The sequence below is a fragment of the Pithys albifrons genome, chromosome 6, assembly GCF_047495875.1.
Source record: "Pithys albifrons albifrons isolate INPA30051 chromosome 6, PitAlb_v1, whole genome shotgun sequence".
NCBI classification, from domain to species: Eukaryota; Metazoa; Chordata; class Aves; order Passeriformes; family Thamnophilidae; genus Pithys; species Pithys albifrons.
The window spans coordinates 64,931,277-64,952,710 of NC_092463.1; the positions used below are offsets into that span (position 1 = coordinate 64,931,277).

The 21,434-nt window shown below is 39.9% G+C and overlaps 1 protein-coding gene across 2 annotated transcripts in view; it reads left to right on the forward strand.

Moving 5' to 3' along the window:
* Positions 1 to 21,434, forward strand: part of LUZP2 (leucine zipper protein 2) — a 137,404-nt gene that overhangs the window by 90,154 nt on the left and 25,816 nt on the right. For both annotated transcript variants that reach the window (XM_071559262.1, XM_071559261.1), the window contains 2 exons: positions 12,181 to 12,255; positions 17,500 to 17,664. In XM_071559262.1, coding sequence (XP_071415363.1) covers positions 12,181 to 12,255; positions 17,500 to 17,664 — 240 coding nt within the window. The remainder of the gene's footprint in view (positions 1 to 12,180; positions 12,256 to 17,499; positions 17,665 to 21,434) is intronic.

Below are 21,434 nucleotides of genomic sequence, written 5' to 3' on the forward strand. Positions count from 1 at the left end.
TACATAAAAAGTCATTCATATGAATATGATGTCCAAACTGCCTTCTGGAACTATTTAACTCTCTCTGTTGTCTCTCTAATTATACATACAGTTCTGTAAAGAAAGAATAATGTAGGACATTTAAAATACACAGTGTGATTTCTCAGATTTTTTTTTTAATGCACAAGTTGATTCCAAGTTTTTTCAGGAACGTTTATTTCTGATCATCGTAAGACCAAAGCCAGGGAAACAGGTTCAAAGACAAAAAATAAGCATATTATACATCTAGGCATTTAAATTTTAATACAACTAATTGACAAAAATAACACATTTTCAAATTCAGTGTAATTGAGAGCTTGATCAGGTGAAAAGATTATAAATTCTAGTCTTGCCTTGGTGTGAGAGCTTATTTTCTTTGGCTGCAGCAGTGGGATTGTTCTGCACTTCTCTTTACTTGCTATTTTCGTGCTGTTAATACACAGTGACCCCCAAAGAGATCAGAATTATGCTGGGGTGCAGAATAATGCTTAGCAAGGGAGCTCTTGCTGGGTACTCCACACCTAAAAAAGCCTACAGGAGGTGATAAGAAAAACAGAAAGGTGAAGAAATGAACACGACTTGAAACATTGCTTGACCATGTGCAATTCTGTATGAGACTGACTGCCTGCTTTGCTAATTTGATATATCCTTTATGTGTAGCCAGAAGTCTGTTTGCAGGTTTATTCATCCATCTTTTTCCTGACTAAGAAAATTTGATTTATGAAGCAAAGGGAGCAGAAACCTTATGCTGCCCTGGTAAATAATGGTGTGAGATGTGGGGGGGTGGATTCAATGTGCTGGTTTGTGCGTGGTTCAGGGCTGCAGACAGACACACTGAGCACAGCAGAAGCCACTTGGTATAGGCTGGAAAGCTTTTAAAGTATCTGCTTGATCAGAATGTGGCTTTGATACTGGAATGTAACAGATTTAATGTTATCATTGCTGTAGAGTCTGTTTGGGGAAGCTCTGATTAATGAAATGGATGGATAGTCTGCTGCCAGCACAGAGAATGAACGTTTGGAATAAAATCCTGGCACTAGCTGCTGGCCTGGCATTGGACTTCCACCCTTTCCTCCTCCTACCAACCTTCCCACCCTGTTAAACTTGTTTGCTGTTTGCCTTCCTGAGGGCTTTAGGGAATTCTGCTCTCTGCATAGCTCTGAACATTGCAAGCCTCTTGGAGCAGCTGGCCAGAAGGATGGGAGCTGCAAGCTCTGAGATTTCCAATGGGCAGGAGAGAGCACTGCAGTCCACCTGTTAAACTGCAGTTTCTGTGAATGAATTCATTGCAGATATGGGTGGACGAAGTAGGAAGGGGTTGTTTGACTTTTGTTTTGCATCATCAACATCAAGAAACTATTTCTTAAATTCTGGTAACTGTTATTGTCAATAGCTCTGTACCCAACTCTGGGGGTTAAGCAGGAGAGGAAGAGGGAAGGGGGGAAAGGCAGATTTAACCTTTAATATTCCAGAGATTGAGTAAATCAGACCTACTTTTAACCTTGTGGGACAGTAAGCTAACAAGTGATAGCAAATATGAGGTCATCACATTAGGCATGTATTTACTCCTCCTATGTTTTCAAAGCATTTTATAATGTACCTCATTAATTGTGGAGCATATTTGTATGTATGTTTACATTTTTAGAACTCTAATAGACATATATATATATCTCCATGTGGCAGATAAGCCATGAGCATCACAAAAAATAAGTGATGTGCTCAAGGCTGTAGAATTTCCTGGTACCTCTACTGAGGTTAGAACAGGACCTGCTGTCTCTTTGTCAGAGTTCAGTCTCAAAGCACACAGCACAGTATCCTTAAAGAGCTGAAAAAAAGGTAAATTTGCTTTGTAGAATAATGAGAAAAAATAAGAATTTATTAATGAAAATTGCCACTCAATTCTTCCTAATTTTATCATTACCTTTGTAAGCAGGTACTTAGAAGTTCTGAATGAGGCAACCATTAATTGCAATAATTTAATTATGGTCCTAAACCCCTGATTCAGTGAAGTACTCCTAAGTTTAAGTGCTTTGCTAGACTGAGGTCTGCATTAATTTCAGGCATCAATAACCACTTCTTTTTTAAATAAGTCCTTGTTCATTGGCTGTCTTCCCCAATCACTTGGCTACATTATCCTAGAAGAAGTTACAAGCTTTACTAAATTAGAAAATAATTAAAAATAGTTCATTTGATCATGAAATGCTAACATGTATGTCTGATAGTAGTATGAGATGAAGAAAAATAAGTCCAGCAATAACTTTCACTGCCAGTTTATACAAGTATCTTGTATTATTGAAATTGTTCTTGAATTTTACAGGATGACAGTGGTGCAGTGCTATAGCTTGAGTACATCTTCGTGCTTTTTTTTCCTAATGTAATGGTTTGACCCATGGCTTCCCCAGTAACCATTGTATCTAAGGAAGTTACAAGTATTCCACACGTGTCTTCCACGTAGCAGTGGGGGAGTGGTTTTTTCTTTTTTTCCGGTCCTTGGCTGAGGAGCTGGAGGGAGGTGGTGGAGGTCTGGTCCCTCCGGTCCCTGGTGTTTCTCCTGTCCTGGGTGAGATTGTTTCATTTTTGTTCCCCTTACTTGAGGTTTTTAATTGTGTTTGTTTTGATTCATTCAGTTTCTTTGGGTTGGGTTGGTGTCTTCCCTATTTTCCAGCTAATCAATCCCCTTTTCTCCCTTCCCCTCTCCCCTGGGGGGTGGGATCCTGTGTATTGTGTATACAGTGTGGTTTGTAAATGTTAGTAAATATAATTTATTCTTTTTATTCAGTTCAGTTTCTTTAGAGTGCGTTTCTTTTCAGGTTTTTTTCCCTTTCCTTTGCTGGGAAAGTTCTGGGAGGGGGAAGGGGGGGGCCAGTCCAGGGTTGGCAACAGCTGGGCCAAACCTGCGACATCTAAGGATTCTGCTTCAGAGTTTCAGACATATTTCATCTAATGCTTCTTCTCTTTTCCCTTTTGTTACTTAAATTCAAGGGCAAAATATATCGATAGTCCTAAAAACACCAAGGAAAATTGGACATGAGAAAATCCTTTTACTCATTCGCTGTGGTAAATGAAGTCAAAGATACCCCAAACTGTGTGAAATTATTTTTGCATCATACTGACTGGAAGTGGGATATATCTATCCCATCCCTCCCTCTGGAGTAAAAGCACTGCCACCATATGTGCTTTCCTCCCTATTAGCAGCAGTTAATTACATGCCACAGTAAACCTATTTCCCAGTGTTTTAAAGTGTTTATTTCTGTAATGAAGACTGTGAGATGCTGCATTCCACTCAGAGAAAGAGATGAAATGATTAAAGAAAAACAAACTAAGGGGGAAAATAGCAAACAGAAAACCACCCAGGGCCTAATTTGGCAGAGAACTTGTGTAAACATAAAGATCATTGTCTGGCCTTGGAATAATTGATTACATATTTCAAATTTGTGATAATGTTTTATGGAAGTACTTGATGTGCCTGCACGTGTGTGAAGATACAAGTTTCAAGTTTTCCAGTACAATTCTTTCTCTGACTGCTGGGGTTAGTCTTGACCCAAATTCACCCATTCCACACCTGTACATCCACTTCCCCCATGATTTAGACCTGTGTGCATAAATGTCACCAACTGCACAATTCATCTGACTTTACATGTTTGGAAAATTAATCCATTTAACAGATTTTAAGGCATTCTTCAATATGTTCAAAGTACCATAAAACTCCTGTTTTAATTGCAGAAAGCTTTCCAAAAATAGCAACATTGTTTTCCTTAAGCTTTATTATACATTTAATGTGTGGCATTTTCAGCATATTGTTTTGAGAGAATAACTATCAAAAACTTCAGCTAAGAAAATGCTCTCAAAAAATTTCCCTTGACTGTGTCAGAAATGATGGCTGAGTAGAAAGTAGTGAGCTGAGCCTCTGTTTAGCTGTATCTTTATTTACTGTGTGATGTTTTCTATTTGATACATTTAATATCATTGGTCCCCTGTGGCTTATATATTGTTAGTTGATTATATTGGCAAAAAGAGGTTGTTTTTCTTTGTATTGTGTTTTCCTACAGAGGATGAAGATTAAATGAAAGGTGCCCACAATAAAAGCAGACTGATAGATGATGAAATGAGAAGTCTGGAAATATTCTTAACAGACTTTTCTTTTTAAATACATAAATAAGGCAAGTTGCTTTGTATTTACTGAGGTCAAAATTCTTATATGTATGTGGCAGTACCATCTTGGTTCATTCATCCCTATTGTTCTATATTCTGTATTAGTTTTACTGATCATTACTCTTTGTATTTAGCATCTTATCCTTGTTTTAGTGAATGTCATCCTATTTTTCCCAGTTTGTCAGGGTAAATTTAGATAACCCCCATTTTCTATGAGTCACAGAGTTCTGGTTTGCTGTCACCAGAATATTTAATCAGTGTATGTTTAGTTCCCTGTTCAGTTCATTCATGCACAGATGGCTGAGGAAACAGAAGTGCAGTGCACATTTTATTCATGTCTGAGGTTGTTTTATGAAGATTGTTCTAGTTACTTGTGGATTTTAAGAATGTGATAATTTTAAGGAATTCAGGTTTTGAGACTATGAACTTTGTGCCAGATTGGGGGTTTTGCCTGATATGGCCTTGGGTGTGCAGAGTTTTGTGATTTAATATATCATGAGTGAGAACTGATTTTTTTTTCCGACTTCTAAGAATAGAGATTGTTGGATCTTTGTTGAGGCATTTCTACTCTGTGGTATAATGAACTCTTCCTAAATGTTGCAGTTCAGCCTTAGAAACTGCTACCTTTTTTTTTTTTCCATTCCAGGTGGGAAGGCTTATGAAGCTTTTTATTAAATAATGTTTTTGTTGATTATTCACATTGGGATTTTTTTTCCTTGACCAAGTCAATATGTTTGTGCAATTTTATCACTGCATGTATGATTTCAGTTTTCAGGTTATCAATTCTTTGTGATTAGATCAGGTTGTTTATTGAATGTAGAAAAATGCTGTAAGACAAGATATTATTGAATTTTTTTTTTCTCAGTAGGAGATGGAGCCCCTGGAAGAGACAGGAAATTGAAATTTTCCTACTTGATTTTTATAAAATATATTAGGCCTGTTGCATAAACTTCTGTAGTTGACGTTTGATTGGTAAGAGATGGCATGATTAATTTTCAGATAGCTGTCTTATTGAGATAACATAGTCAGGATAACCAACATTTCATGATCTGTTGTGGAGTCAGCAGAGCCACCCATGTCCTGGGGGCATCAGGCCCAGCATCACCGACCGGGCGAGGGAGGAGACTGTCCTGTCTACTCTGCCTTGTGCAGCCTCACCTCGAGTCCCATGTGTAGATTTGGGCACCAGACTATAAGAAAGACATGAAGCTGTTAGAGAGTGTCCAAAGGAGGGCAACCAAGATGGGGAAGGGCTGGAGGGGAAGCTCCTGAGGAGCAGCTGAGGACACTTGGTGTGTTCAGCAGAAGACTGAGGGGAGACCTCACTGCAGGGACATTCCCTTGTGACAGAAAGAGGAGGGGCAGGTACTGGTCTCTTCTCTGTGTGACCAGTGACAGGACCCAGGAATGGCCTGACATTGTGTAAGCAGAGGTTTATGTCAGATATTAGAAAAAGGTTCTTCCCCCAGAGGGTGGTGGGCACTGACCAGGCTCCCCAGGGCAGTGGGCACAGCACCAAAACTGGCAGAGCTCCAGGAGCATTTGGACAACACTCTCAGGCACATGGTATGATTTGTGGGTCTGTCCTGTGCAGGGCCAGGAGCTGGACTTCAATGATCCTTGTGGGACCCTTCAAACTCAGCATATTCTGTGATTCAGTGAGATGTTGATTGCCCAGAGCTGAGTGATCTCCCAAGGGATCACTCCACAGCTCTGTTAATCAAAGAACCTCAGGCCAGGAGAGTGGCTGGATCTGTATTTCAATGTGTGCCAGGTGTCATCAGAGACTTGCTGCCCCAGACATCACCTGGGCTGCTCCTCCAGTCTCTCTGGTCCCAGGGAAGACCAAAGAGCATGGGCACTGTGGCTGCTGCCTGATCTTCATCTTCACATGTTTTCATGTTTGTGCCTGACCTTTCCTTCCCTTAGTGCCCAGAGGCTAACAGAACATCTTGTCCCAATATCCTCAGTATAAAATCTCATCAGTTTTAATATTGCAGAAGGTGACATTTTTCTTGGTGATTTCAACAGCACCTACCACTGCAGATGCTTAAATGTTGAAGAAAAATGATTATGTCAAAGCAGTTGCTCTCAAAGTGTACTTCTGGCACTGGCATTAATCACAGAACATCTTGACCCCTTTTGACATGTAGTACATGTGGATCCAGGTTCAGAGTTATCATAGAAAACACTCCCTCCTTTTCCTTCTACATGTTTACACAAGATGAGGGTTTGACTCATGGTTCAGCTTCTTATATGTCTTTTCTTCAGTTCTATTCTTTTTCCTCCAGTCTTTGGGGAGTTTGGAATTTTTCAGTATTGTACATGACAAAGTTTTTTCAATGCTAGTGGCCACATTCAAAAGAATTATTACAAGTAAGCCATTTGAAAATGTCAATGTCAATGTCCCAATCAATTTCAATTTGATATCAATAGAAAATCTCTCCTCATTTTAATGGAAGCTGGACCAGGTCTGTAAGTTGATTGCTTCACCGTGTGCTGCTGCTGCTAAGCTTAAGTAACCTTGTCTCAGGATGGCTTTTAACTCACCTTGTCTCACTCAGAAACCCAGACCAAGTATTTAAGAGTTTCATAACCATCCAATGCAGGACCATATCCTTAAGGTCATATCCTCATACAAATTTTTAAATGGGATTTTTCAGTTCATTAAAAAAGTTGCAATTTTTCATGCTCAAAGCCATTGTCTTGGTTTGACATAAGCAACTGCCAACCCCCCCAAGCACAGAGAGAAAAGCCTCCCTCCTAACACCAGGGAAAGGGAGGAAAAGAGAGGGGAAAGAAAAAAAAAACACTTCAAACTGCATTTATACTAAATCTACATATATTTTTCACAGAAAGAAAGAGACAATTAGAAGAGAGTACAAATATACACTCACATAAGTCTGCAACAACAAGTTCCCCACCTCAACTTCTTAACGAACACACAAATTCTACTGTCCTAACTACACATTACTTAAGAAGAAGCTTATTCCCCAGGGAGACAAACCCAAGCAGAAAGGAGAGACCCAGAACAACACAGTTTACTTTCCTGAGGTACCCTGTGAGCCAGTGGTGGGCCTGGTCCTCTCCATCCCCCCTGGGACAGCATCGTGTGTCCTCCCAAGAGGAGGCTGAGAAGCGACTGCCTTAACCACTCCCACACTGGTTCCTACTGCCCTGGAGATGATGTCATAATGTGGTATGGAATACAAAGTTACTGGCTAGAAGAGGTCAGCTGTTAGCCCAGCCCAGCTCAGGTCAGCTGACAGCTTCAGCCTAGTCCAGACTTCAGAGCCCAAATTTAGGCCCACCTGGGTGAACCCATAACAGCCATACTGCAAAAGATCTGGCAATAAACTAATAGACCTGAATTACTGAATGATATTCACATTTTATGTATATGTGATTTCCAGAACTGCATGAAAGCATTAAAAAAATAGTAGATTTGTTTCAGTAAGTGTACATAATCCAATGAGAAGTATATTTGTCAGTTGAGAAATACCTATGTCCACAACCCTCCACCTTCTTGTACATCACTTTATCTCTTTATATTAAAATTTTTCACACCTGCAAATAATCTGTAAGTATTTTTTAGCAGCAAGTTCTATTTAGATCTTCAGGCCCCTCCTGTGTTGCTAACATTAACACATTGCTAATAAAATCATAGTGACAACATACAGGTGCTAAAATATGACATTTGAAATGAGAATATGCAGCAATAAAAAGATGCCAAGGTAAACAGTGACATCTTCTATCCTTGCTTCTGCTGGGATGGAGTTGTCTTCTCAGTAGCTGGTACAGTGCTGTGTTTTGAATTCAGTGTGAGAATAATGCTGATGTTTTGGTTGCTGCCAAGTGGTGTTTATTTTCTGTCTCGTGCTCTGCCAGGGAAGAGGTTCAAAAAAGAAGGGCTGGGAGAAGAACCAGGGCCTTCACAAGGGCCATTTTCAGTGCCATTAGCAAGGCCATCACAAGAGCCATCACAGGAACAGGAAGAAGAGACAGAAAAGACAACCACCACTCAACCCCTATCCTTGAGTGAGCTGCAGGAGATACAAAAAGATTTTAGTAGTTTGGAATATGAGAGAAAGTATATTTCTTCCTTGTCTCTGATCTAAACCTACCCTCTCTCAATTTGAAGCCATTCCCTCTTGTCCTGCCACTCCACATCCTTGGAAAAAGTTCCTTTCCAGCTTTCCTGTACACACCCTTTAGCTACTGGAAGGCTGCTGTTTATCTCACTGTTTCCTCTCTAAGACCTCATTTTACAAGAACACCTAAGAGGAAATTAGTTTGGTTTTTTTAGTTTTCCCAGGTTAGCCTTTTTAAAGGCTCTTTGCAGCTTCTCAGAAGTGGGCTTGTGTGGTCCTACTGGTATTTTGTCTTTTTCTTTATTCAGTATACAACCCATGTTAGAGGAATTAGGTTCCCTAAAACTCTTGTACATTACAGCAGCAGTGAGACTATTGCAATATGAATTTAGCCTTGATAGACAAAAATGTTCAGAAAAAAATCTAATTTTTGTGCAGTTTTGGAACTAAATGTAGATAAGTATTACTACTGTCAAGTTCATCCAAATGCATTCTTAATGACAGAATTATATTCTCACTTGATGTCAGCTGGGTTGATGTCAGTGACCTATTTGCTCAGTATTCTGTGAAATAAAATAAATATACATGAAATTTAACAGAAAATGTTAGTCCATCTGATGGGGGGAGGGGCAAGAGGAGCCTTTGTTTATTTTACTTAGGCCTTATGATGCTTATTTTGTTTATGCTTATTCTACTTATGCTCATTTTGTTTATGCCTATTTTTTATGCTTATTTACCTAGGACTTATGATAATACTTATTTTCTTATTTTACTCATGCTTTTATACTTATCATGGAATTTGCTTAGTAGGATGAAGTTCACTGTGTAACATGTAGCAAAACTCACACTGTCCTTGAAGGTGCAGTATCAGGGGACCTAGAGCCTCTTGGACCAATTAAAACAGCCAGGATGCCCCATGATAAATCAGAAAACAAGTCAAAAGAACAAGACAAGTCCAATTAGACCAACTACAGTTGCCAACAAGACTGGTTTGAACCAATTTTGAGCAAAAGGTTAAAAGTTCACAGGAGGAGGACGCCTTACTTCATCCCTAAAGACTCCCAAACACCACTGCTCTGAATTACCAGGGGGAACAGCACAGGTGCAAGGAGCAGCATGAGGTGCAGAAACTGGAAATCACTTCCTGAGATTCATTATAACAACCCTGCCTTCTCTAAGAAAATAATGTTTATGCATGAAAGACAAATAAATATGTATAACTTACTTGCATATAAACCCTTCGTTAGCCCAACCAGGCGCATGTTTTCAGACGAGTTACCACCCATGTGTCCTGGGCCCAGAATAAACGTACCTCTCTATAACCTTATTGGGTTATAGAGAGGGGTTTTATTCTGCAAAACACATCAAAACATGAGAGGATTATGAAAAATAATGAGAAGTCTTGATACATGATGCATTCAGAAAGGCTTTACTGATACATACCAGCCTGTGCTTTGGAAGAATAACTTTTCCTCACAAACCAAAAATGTTTTTCGTGATGTGAGGAGTGTTACTACAATACAGTAATTCTTTATAGTGGAAAATATCAATTAAAGAAAATAAATATTTTTCCACCAGCTTGATTTTGGATGTGGGAGCAGTTTCATTGAGCACAGTGTGTTCTATAGCACCAGACATTCCCCTACAAGGAAGGGAACAGCAGTCACTGTAACCACCATTACCAGCTTTCTGTCAGCTGCCCCAGACTTTCAGATGCATTTGTCATGTGTGTGTTGAAGGAAACTGGACACTCTGAAATTCATAACTGTAGCTCTGGTGTTCCACCTATTTAAACTGTACCACAGATGGTGCTGAATGGAGAAATAGCCCAGTTGTCCGACCCCACCATGCTGCAATCCCTCATCTTGTCTGAGGTGCCATCCTGGCCTCTGGTTTGTCACATGTTCTGTGTAATTCCCATTTTATTGGCAATTGAAATGATTCAATTATATATACAGGTTTTCACATCTTGATTCTAATTGATTGGGAATGTATTAATTTGTATAACTGCACCAGAAAATAAGTAGCAATATAAAAATGTTAATGATGTGAGAAATTGCATGGTCTGGTCCCAGTATCTAATGCTAAGTGTCTCTGCATCACACAGAGCCAAGCTTAATGTTCAGTCTTTAAACATTATCTATGACCTGTTTATTGTGAGTGATAATTTGTGTCATATTTAGGAACAACTGCAAATGTTACTGAACTCTCGCAATGTTTTATATCTTAGTAACTTTTTTCTAGTAAGTCAGTGATAAATCCACGTAAATTTTGCAAACTAATGAAATGGAAGGATTGTTTCTGTACTGGATGCTCTGTTGCCAGCTGAGGAACCAAACCAGTGTGATAGTGCCTGGTGTAAGGAATGTGGTGCAGGGGAAATTTGGGACTGCAACTCACAGGAGACTTTCCCACATCTGAGCAAACAGTTTTACTTTAAAGCAAGATTGGTTTTGACTAATGAAACTGTGACTGCTATGATAAATCCTAATCCTCTTTTAAAATGCAACTAAGTAGTTCTTTAGATTAGCTGGGAACTGAGAATTCCAGGCTTTTGTCATTCTATCAGCGGGTACAGCCTGTGCCTAATGCCAATAACCAGCACTCGAGGTGCCTGCTGAGGACTTGCCTGAGCTCATGGCCTCAGCTATGATGTGCTGGAAGGGTGTCATTGCCCCAGCACAGACCGAGCTAACCACCTTTGCAGGGTTTATGTATTTATATATTTCTGCTGTGTGGCTGTATGATAAGCTCTGCTATAGTCAGCTATACAGTAAGCTATGCTATAGTCAGCAGAGGGCATGATAGCTGGAAAAGTCTGTCAAGGAAATAGTATCTGGCTGGGGATGAACTCCAGAACTCTGGTTAGCATGTGGTGGTGTGAGGGGAAAGTGTCCTGCAAATACTGGGTCAAAATAAAAAGGTGTTGCTCTTTACCTGAGAAACGAGAACTTTATCCGATTATTCTGCATGTACAAAATGTTCAATTACTTAATCAGAATTTCAGAGAGAAAAGGTAACTGGTTAGTCCAGTGTCCTTCTCTGTGGTTCCCATTTTAAACAGGGAAAACAATGAGTGGGCTGGTTTTTTGCAAATACAACAGTAAAAGAAACTTGTACCTTGTTCCTGTTGGTTGCATAGTGATGTTATTAATGACAAGGCTGTAAACTGCAGGAATCCCTGAGATGGAAAGTCCTTGCAGAGAATGTATTTTGCTCAAGTGAGGAGGCTCAGTTTATCTATTTACTGAGCATTTAAAAGTGTATTCTGAAGCCCTGGACTCCACTCATCATTACACAGAGCCAGAGGTCCCTCTGAGCAGGGTGCATAACTAGCTATTCTTGTGAATTTTCCATTTATATCTTCAGGAAAGGTGATAGAGAAAAAAAATCTGGAGTTACCCCTTGTATATCAGCAGACCATGTTTTGTAAGGTGTCTGAATGTTTGGATGGTTTTAATTTCTCTGTTTATGCCAAGCTAGTTTATTGTTGGCATTTCAATATTTAAAACTACAAAATAGTGCTGCAAATTGTATTCAGGAATCAGCTAATGAACAAAATAATAAAAATCTGTTTGAATACCTTGACTTTTCCAGAAGGATATATGGTGTAATATTAAATTTTTTATTGTATGGAATTCATTTTGCTGTTGACATTGAAATTATTATGAACTTGCATTCACATAAATGGAGTGCATTTGAGTGCAGTTCCCGCATACTTTTTTTTCCCCCATACTTTTTTCCTACCTGCCTCAGGATAAAAAATATTTCTTAAAGCCTGGTCCTTTTGCAAGGAATTCTGACCGAATTAAAATATAGTACTTGCTACATTTATATCCTTTCCTCTGTCACATGAAAAATTATGGGGGAAAAATGCATTGCAGATTGCATCATCTTTTTTTTTTCTTTATTCCCACAGGCACAACAACTAACAGATCTGGAGCAAAAACTAGCAGTGGCAAAGGATGAACTGGAAAAAACAGCCCTTGACAAAGTAAGAAGTGTAACCTAAGCATGTTTATCAGCTGTGAATGTTTTGGTGTAATTTGACAGAAACAAATGGAAGCCTTGCAGTGATTTAGATGAAACACTTAATTGCAGGTGCCTGGGAGTGATGCTGCTGAAGTCAGTAGAACTAATTATGACACATGAAGGCAAGCACAGCTGCAAAGTTATTTAGGAGGAGGGCAGGCAAATTCTAAACAAACAGCTCAGAAAATGGGTTTTTGCACTTATTTTTAACAGGTTCAAATATTTATTGAATTTAAGCTTGTGCTGACAGTGGATTTAGTATCTCTTATGACTTTATTTACACTACAACATTTTTCTATTGCCCATGGACCCTTGGAAGACTGACAGATTTCGCATTCCCAGAGCCCAAATATCAAGAATAGTGGGGCCAGCAGGACTAGGAAGGTGGTTGCCCACCTGTACTCAGCACTGGTGAGGCCACAAGTTCAGTGTTCAGTTTTGGGCCACTCACTGCAAAAAGGAGATTTTTGTGCTGGAGTGAATCCAAAGAGGGGTAACAAAGCTCGTGAAGGGTCTAGAAAATGTGTTATGAGCAGCTACTGAGAGAACTGGGGTTTTTTAGTCTGGAGAAGAGGAGGCTCCTGGGGGACCTCATTGCTCTCTACAACTACCTGTAAGGAAGTTGCAGTGAGGCAGAGATCAGTCTCCTCTGCCACGTCTCAAGTGAAAGGATGAGAGGAAATGGCCTGAAGTTGTGCCTGGGGAGGTTAAAATTAGCTATTAGATTTTGGGTTTTGTCACTGAAAGAGTGGTCAGACATTGGAGTAAGTTGCCTGGGGAGGTGGTAGAGTCACCATCTCTGGAAGTGTGAGAGGCATCTGGATGTGGCACTTCCAGGGGGGATTATGATGGTTGGACTGGATGGTCTTGAAGGTCTCTTCCAACCCTGATGATTTTGCGATTCTTAGGATATACCATGTGATAAGAGTGTAAACAGATCAGGGAAATCTGAAGACATGCATCATAGGTTGGCAGTGTTTTGACCAGTGAGAAGCCTGTTTGACCAAAATCACATCTATGCAAAATTATAGAGAACTTCCTCCAATTCCTGGTTCCAATAGTGTTTCCTTTAGCTGGGCTTTCATGCTGCCCATTTATAGACCTCCTGTCAGCAAAGTCAGTATTGAATTATGCTACTCACAGCATGAGAACAAATTTCCTTGTTCTTCGTCTCTATTGTGAAGTAAGATAACATGCAGACACCCTCAAAATGCCAGGCAGTCCAAGCACTGCAGGAAAATTTATTTCCAAAGTTGAGAACAACAGACTTACACAACAGAACATTAATCTTAACAGTGTTTCAAACAGCCCTGGGGAAGGACACAGGACCTTGTTCCTCCCTTGACCTGCCTCTGTGGCAGCCCCCTACATGTCTGCAGGACTTACCTTTTTCTCATAGCAGGGAGAGCTTCCCTGGAATACAGGAGGAGAAAACATCTAAAACTGTCTCTGGGAAAGATGCCTCTCCTAGGCAGGAAATTCTCCCTAAGAGGAACAAGCTCTGATCTCCTCACCATAAATCTTCCAGGAGGGTGCCCTACCCTTGCACCTCTGTAATGGCCAAATGTCTGGCTGTAGCCAAGGCAGAACAAGCACAGAATGGCAGGAGTGGGAGACGAGAGGGTCAGAAATTATCCAGAGGAATTTCTGGATGGGAGGACTGTGATTTCAGAGCACTGTGATCTGCAGGGAGCACTAGGGTCATACAGTGCTAGAAGGGCTGAGTCCAAGTCATCATACAACACTAGGCAAGCCTGCTGCCTCTGCTGGTTTGACACAAGAAATGGTGATTTATGTCACCTGTGCACTTCTTGAAAAGTTGAAGACACATTACATGAAGTATGCTAAGATCTTTTGCTGTCAGTTAGAAACAAAGGATGCCCAAGTCAGATGGATAAAGTAATCCTTTACCTTTTATTCTGACATTAGGTCAGAGACATATCAACCTGTCTCAGGGTTCACATATCTTGATAAGCAATTCATCCAAAATGCTGTTCTTTGATTATAATCTGTCTTTCCTCCTCTCTGCACACATTTTAGGTGAAAAACCTTCAATTTTCTCTGTCTGCAAACCAAACTCCATTCTGTGAGAGGCTGGAATGTTAATGGTTAATGACTCAAAGCAACAGGCCATGTTTTACAGAGGGCACAGGGTACTTTGCTGGGGCCAGGTTTGCACTCGCCCATCACTGGCTGAGAGGAAGGAGAGTTTGGGTTATGTGATGGTGAAGCCTCTGACTCAGGTAAAACAGAGGGGATGAGCACCCACCACTGAAGGCTGCAAGCTGGATTTTGAGCCAGGGAAGGGAAGAGGCCAACACAAAGCAGACCCTGCAGAGATGGGATAGTGTTTTTTCTCATGCCAGTGTCCTCCCTTACACAGCTGGCTCAGCTATAAAACTCCCCCCCAGGGAAGGTATTGGGACATTCAGTGAGATGTTCACACCCAGGCTCGGCTGATGTGAGGGGCAGCCACCGTGTCTCAGGGGGGTCCCAAACCATCACAGCCCCTCAAGGTGCCCCCAGCCTCATTTCTGGGCCTCCCACCAGAGACTGCACATGTTGCACAGTGTCACATCAGGCTGTAACATCCCCTCCAGCCCAGGGGTACCTGGGCATTGTCACCTGAGCCTGGAGGGGTGTTAACCCACTGAGCTCTGTGTTTGGTGGCTTCCCTCACCCTTGATGGACAGAGACTGTGACCATCACTGTGATCAAGGGACACCTGAACTGCAACAATCACGTCTCATTGCTGGATCTACGAGTGGGGACATCTTTTTACTCTTATTCTTTCTCTTTCTTTCTTTGTTTTCCTTACATAGTTTCATCAGTGTAAGTTTTATGCTTTTATATTGCTACATTACTACAGATAATAACCAAAATGGCTACATGCCTGCTTTCCATTGCAACCAAATTGTTCTAAAATAAACCCAACACATATTTATATAATCACTGCTCATTCAGTGTCATTTCACTCCAATCTGCCCCAAAGGATCAATTAACAAGAAGCTGCATTACCCTCATGATCAGGAGTGGGTCACAGCACAGTACATCTATTTCTTTGATTTTCCATATTGTGCTGGGCATTAATAGTCTTTTTATGGTTGTCTTTGATCCTGCCATTGAAATACACTCTACTAACAGACTTTGTTTATTTTTTAAGAAATACTCTCCTTTTTTCTTTTCAGTTATGAGACACATTCCCCAATACCAGTTCGGGGGAAGTTTATCTGATGTATAACAGGGAATATTTTATATGTTCTCAAAAATATTTGCTTAGCAAATAAGCCAAAGCAACAGGATGTATGTGACTGCTTAGGATTAATATAACAGTGAAATACCTCTGTAATGTATATGTAATATTTCTCATACTTAATATGTGGTGTGTAACGTTACTTACACGTATATTTTCCAGCAGCTTTTCCCATAGCATACTTTGATTTATGTACCATAAGAAGATCTTTGATGATTGAAATGCGCTGATGTTGCCTGTAATTATGGGTCCATTCTTAATAAAAAGGTCAGATTCTGCTAACTCCCCTTGAAAGGAGTTGTCCTGGGTTGAGCTGGCAAAACACCAACTGTCCAAGACAGAGTGAAAAGGGCTCCTCCTCCCCCCAACCAGCCAAGGGAAAAAGAAGAGGGAGAGAGGAAAAAAAGCTTCCAAAGCCAGGTCTATGCTGAAACTAACTACATGTATTCATATAGAAAAGAGAAAATTAAGAGGAAACTACAATATAACACACACTTACACAAGTTATGTATAACAAGAAATAACTTCCCACTTCCCAGTAAACACAAATTCTACCATTTTAACTACAAATCATTCTAGAGAAGTTGGTTCTTCAGAGACAGACTTAAGCAGAGAGAGAAGCTAAGAACAAACATTTTACTTCCCTCAGATAACATGATGGTGAGCTGGTGCTCTGGGCTTGGGCCTCCCCATCCCTCCTGGGACAGCAGTGTCTTGCTGGCACCACAGCTGTGAAGCAACTGAACAAGCCACACACCAGCTCTTACCCCTTTTGAGATGATGCAATATGGTATGGAATACAATATTATTGGCTAGAAGAAGTCAGGTGTTAGCTAGCCCAGCTCAGCTCAAGTCAGCTGACAATTTCAGGCCTAATCTGAACTTTAAAGCCTAATTTAGGCCCACCTGGCTAAACCCATAACAGGAGTATAAGGAAATTACCTCCATAGCTAACATTGGACATGTCTTGCTTTCACTGAGCAAAGATTTAAAATAAGATTTCCCTATTTCTGTCATTATCTCACTATTCTTACTGTCTCAGCTTATTTCAATCACCAACTTCTATTTTCATTAATACACCTATTTATATGTCTGTGAATAAAACAGCAGTGTTCTAACATGAGTTGCAAGCACTTCACCACTTAGAAGGTTTAGTTTGGCTTGATGGATCTGGACAAACATATTCTCAACTGTTTAAAAGACCTATTGTTTCTTTACTGTACACTGCAAAAGTATAACATGCTCATGAGGGAAGTCACCTTTGTTGAAAGTCATCTTGGCTGGATTAAAATCCATCTTTATAGTGTGTGGGAAAATACAGTTATCTGGAATGTTATAAACAAAACTCCATGGAAAAATCTGTGTCCTTGCAATACTTGAGGCTTCTCTGTAGCTGTTATACATAAAAGGCTGGACAATGTATGGCAGTGATGTTGCAGACCAGGCTCTAGTGAGATCGCACACACCAATATGATGTTCAAGCAAATCCAAAGTTTATTCAAAAACACAGGTATATATCACCTTAAGTGACCCTGCCCCAGGTACGGTGGTCTGACTCCAATTGCTTGAGGCTGGAAACATGTCCTTTTAAGGTGAAAATGAACATGTCCTTGTAAGGTGGTCCTTCAGACCCACCAAAATCAGGGGCTGCAACACAATGACGTTTTGTAGATTGTATTTTTCTTTTCAGAAAAAAATTATTTATTTATTATTTGCAATAATCCATGTGGATAAAACTACATGGAGGAAAGGGAAGAGAGTGCAGTGACTTTGTAGGCAGGTCAGTGTGTAATGCACAGTAACCTGATCATATACAAATACTTTAAACGGCCTTAATTCCTTCCATTAGTAAGAAAAAGCAGCAGCTGCTCATACTGTTTGGTTGAATGCAGAAAGTAAATCCTCTTCACCATAACACATCTAAGAGAAGTGATGGTTTCTTCTTTCCCTCAGGAGTCACAGCTGAAAGCTCTGAAGGAGACTGTGCAGCTTTGCCTGTCCTCTGTTCTGCACCGTCAGCCTCCCACGACGAACCTCGTCCCTTCTAACCCAGCTGAGAAGCCAAACTCCCCCGGTACAAAGGGCCCCAGGGCTCCATTCCAAGGGACAAGCACCAAGGTATGGATGGTTCTGTCTTGGGTGGTCTGGTTTTTCTTTCTAACATCTTTGGAAGTGTGTCCTGCAAGAGCATCAAACTGGAACTAAGGATTTTAAATTCGTTGAAATGTTAGGATGAATTTGGAGGATAATTCTAAGCCTGTTTCTGATGTCAATAAACTTTTTTTGAAAGTCAGAAAGCAGCTACTTTTTGCTGAGGAACAAAATTCTTTCTATCACTTGGTGGATGGCCTTGTCTGCACAACAAATACACAAGGAAGATGGACTTGCATTTAAAATAAGTGATGATGTTAATTCATAGGATCATCTACCTGTCAGGCACTGAGAGTGAGTTTGTGGTAATACAGCACTAAACAGTGAGATGGTTTTTGCTTATCATGCTTTTTTAGTGGGAAAAATTGATATAAAAGGCATAAAATAATCCAGAGCACCCAAATCAAATTTGCCTGAAGGGATCTGTGAACTTGATAATAGGCTGTAGGGAATATTCCAATCTTGCAAGATGAGAAGGGCAATTTAGGAGAAAGCATAAGGGGAAAAAAATGATGAAAAATGTTTTGATTCAATAAATTCAAACATCTTAATACAGCTAAGATTTACAGTGACTTACAACTGTCCTAGTAATTTCATCTCCAGGGTTGAATTTTGCTCCTGTATTCAACTGATTCAACAGATATATCTAGAAGAAATCTGTGATTTCAATTAAAGGGATGTTTTGCAGAAGAATGACTAAAGAACATTTCAATGTCCTCTTTCAATTCCAAAAATGAAATACCAATAGCAATTGCTAACTCACAGCTAATTAGTAATTTCTATATGGCAGCTGTTGGTATTACTGTTAGTGCAGAGAGACAGAAGCCAAAAATTAATAATCTTTCTGTACATAATTAAATTGAAATACAATTTCAGAAAGCAGAATATAATTATAAAACTGCATCTCACATTGCTACTCTTACAATAATTATTATTGGTTCCTTAATAATTATTTAATAGGAAGAAACCTTCATTCTCCAAAATTATTACCTCTGGAACCAACACTGTGTTAATGAGTAGCAGCACATGGGCTAATTAGTGTTCATTTGAATTAGGATCACCTGATGTATGTTCTGCAGGAGAGCAGCCTCTTCTTTTCAGGTCATGCAGCCTGAGTAGAACTCCGGGATCTCAGGGGCTTATTTTTCCTACTTAATGTGGCTCTGGAATTATGAAGATTGTTCTTATGGTTCTTTTCTTCAGGTTGGAAGAGCATGAGAGCTCTCTGTCATGAGAGCAGAGAAGTCCTGAAGGATAAGGGCAAGACACAGGACATAAGGAAGCCTTTCTGTCTGTGTTTCAGATCAGCCTTAGGGTCAGAACCTTTGGGGAATTCCAGGTGTCCTTGGCCTCATAGGTACCATCATTCAACAAAGGACATGGGAACACAGCATAGAGATTAGAACTACATTTTTGATATTTGACTGAAATGCAGAATTCTTTTTTTCAATGATTATATAAATTTTGCATTTAATGTACTTGGTAAAATGTACAAGTGTTTCTGTGCTGCAGCCTTCCAAGAAACAAACATTCAGTCCCCTGTATCCAGAAGTACTTGAATAAGTTATACTGCTTCTTTAGTAGGCATTTCTTACATTCCTCTGCACTGGCATATGCCATGAAAATGTCTGAGAAATTAATGGTCTGCAATCCTCTTCTTCCACACATTGACACTTATAAATCTGTGTTATCTGTGATTATAAAACTACTAAAATCTCCTATTGTGGAACAAGTAGGCCAAGAATCATAGTCTAGAATTACACCCTCTGTGCTTGAGTGGTATTACAGAAGGTGCTTTCTTATTATGATACCCATTCTTACATATCTTCTCCTTGGCTTTTTCTTTCTTTGACAAACCAATTAACTCTAACCCTGATATACAGCTCTCTTTATTATTATTATTATTATTATTAGATTTGCATAAATTTTTTGTATATAGCAGGTGAGTATTTTTAGGGTAATATAAATGTGTGTGGTGAGTTAAATGTGTTATCATACATAAAAGTGGGAGCAGAACTTGCACATCTTGTCATGTCTGATAAGCAGCAGTCCCAACTTCAGGGGACAAGTGATAATTTGTCTGGTAAGTATCTCATTTCTAAGATGTTCTCATCCAGCCTCAAAATTGTTTTCTGAAATGTCAGACTTATTTTAAATCCATGGAAGTGTAAATCATCTGGTGTGTGATGGCTGCATCACTTGGGGACACTCATCCCTGGGACTGGGGTGCTTTCTGATTAAAACCCCCACAAATTCCAAACACGTACTTTGCATATTTGTATTCATAATTGGCAACTGTAACACTTGAGTGCTTGTTAGAGATATTTAGCACAAGAACCTGGTGTAGAAAGGATAATTAGGAAAGCAAATTGGCAAATTTCTTGAAAAGAAAATACCTAGTTTGGTTTTTTTCTGGAGAATGGGATATGAAAAAGCATAAATTGGGTTTAAAAAAAACCAGTGCAAAACAGACCATAGAAGTGCCTGAATCAGTGAAAAAAGAAGGTGGTTGTTCTGGATAGCTCACTAATTTGGAAAATTGTGTAGTAATGGGAAATTCTTATATTTAAATCATAGAGAAAGTTCCCTTGAAGTGATTGAAAGCAGTATAAGACTGAGGTGTGGGGTTTGATGTGTCTTAAATATATTAATATTTGCAATGTACAAGAACATAAAATATAGAATTTACCACTAGTATTTCAGTCCAAAGCCATTCCACCTGTCATGTACCTGACATCTATGACACAGTAGCTCCAGGTGTTGACAAAAGTGTTGACAAATGGCTTTAGGGCTCTGTGCATACAAGTTCAATGGCACTAAAAACTACAGTCAAGCATAACCACAAGGCTGATCATTAATCCTGAACTATGAGATTTTAACTTTCTGGATTATTGACAATTCTTTTTGTTATGTCGGTTTTTTTGCACTGTAATGTCACAACAAGAGCCATTCTGTGCTCTGCAGTGGAAAATGCTTTAAAAGCAGCTGAGAACTGAATCTGTCTTTTGTTGTAGCAGTTTTCTTGTCCCGTTCCCATTCCAGATGTGATGATGAAAGAGAAAAATTAAAACCAAGGAGGACTGAAACTCTGCTTTCCTTTTCATTCTCCAGATGAGTGCCTAAGGACCTGTGTTATGGGTTTAGCCAGGTGGGCTTAAACTTAGGTTTTAAAAGTTCAGCTAGGCCTAGGATTGTCAGCTGACTTGAGCTGGGCTGAGCTAGCTAACACCTGACTTCCTCTAGCCAATAATATTGTATTCCATACCATATTGCATCATCTCAAAAAGGGTAAGAGCTGGTGTGTGGGTGTGGCTTGGGCAGTTGCTTCACAGCTGTGGTGCCAGCAAGACACTCTGCTGTCCCAGGAGGGATGGGGAGGCCCAAGCACAGAGCACCAGCTCACCATCATGTTATCTGAGGGAAGTAAAATGTTTGTTCTTAGCTTCTCTCTCTGCTTAAGTCTGTCTCTGAAGAACCAACTTCTCTAAAAGGATTTGTAGTTAAAATGGTAGAATTTGTGTTTACTGGGAAGTGGGAAGTTATTTCTTGTTATATATGTAACTTGTGTAAGTGTGTGTTATATTGTAGTATCCTCTTAATTTTCTCTTCTTTGTATAAATACAAGTAGTTAGTTTCAGCATAGACCTGGGTTTGGAAGTTTTTTTTCCTCTCTCCCTCTTCTTTTCCCCTTGGCTGGTTGGGGGGAGGAGGAACCCTTTTCACTCTGTCCTGGACAG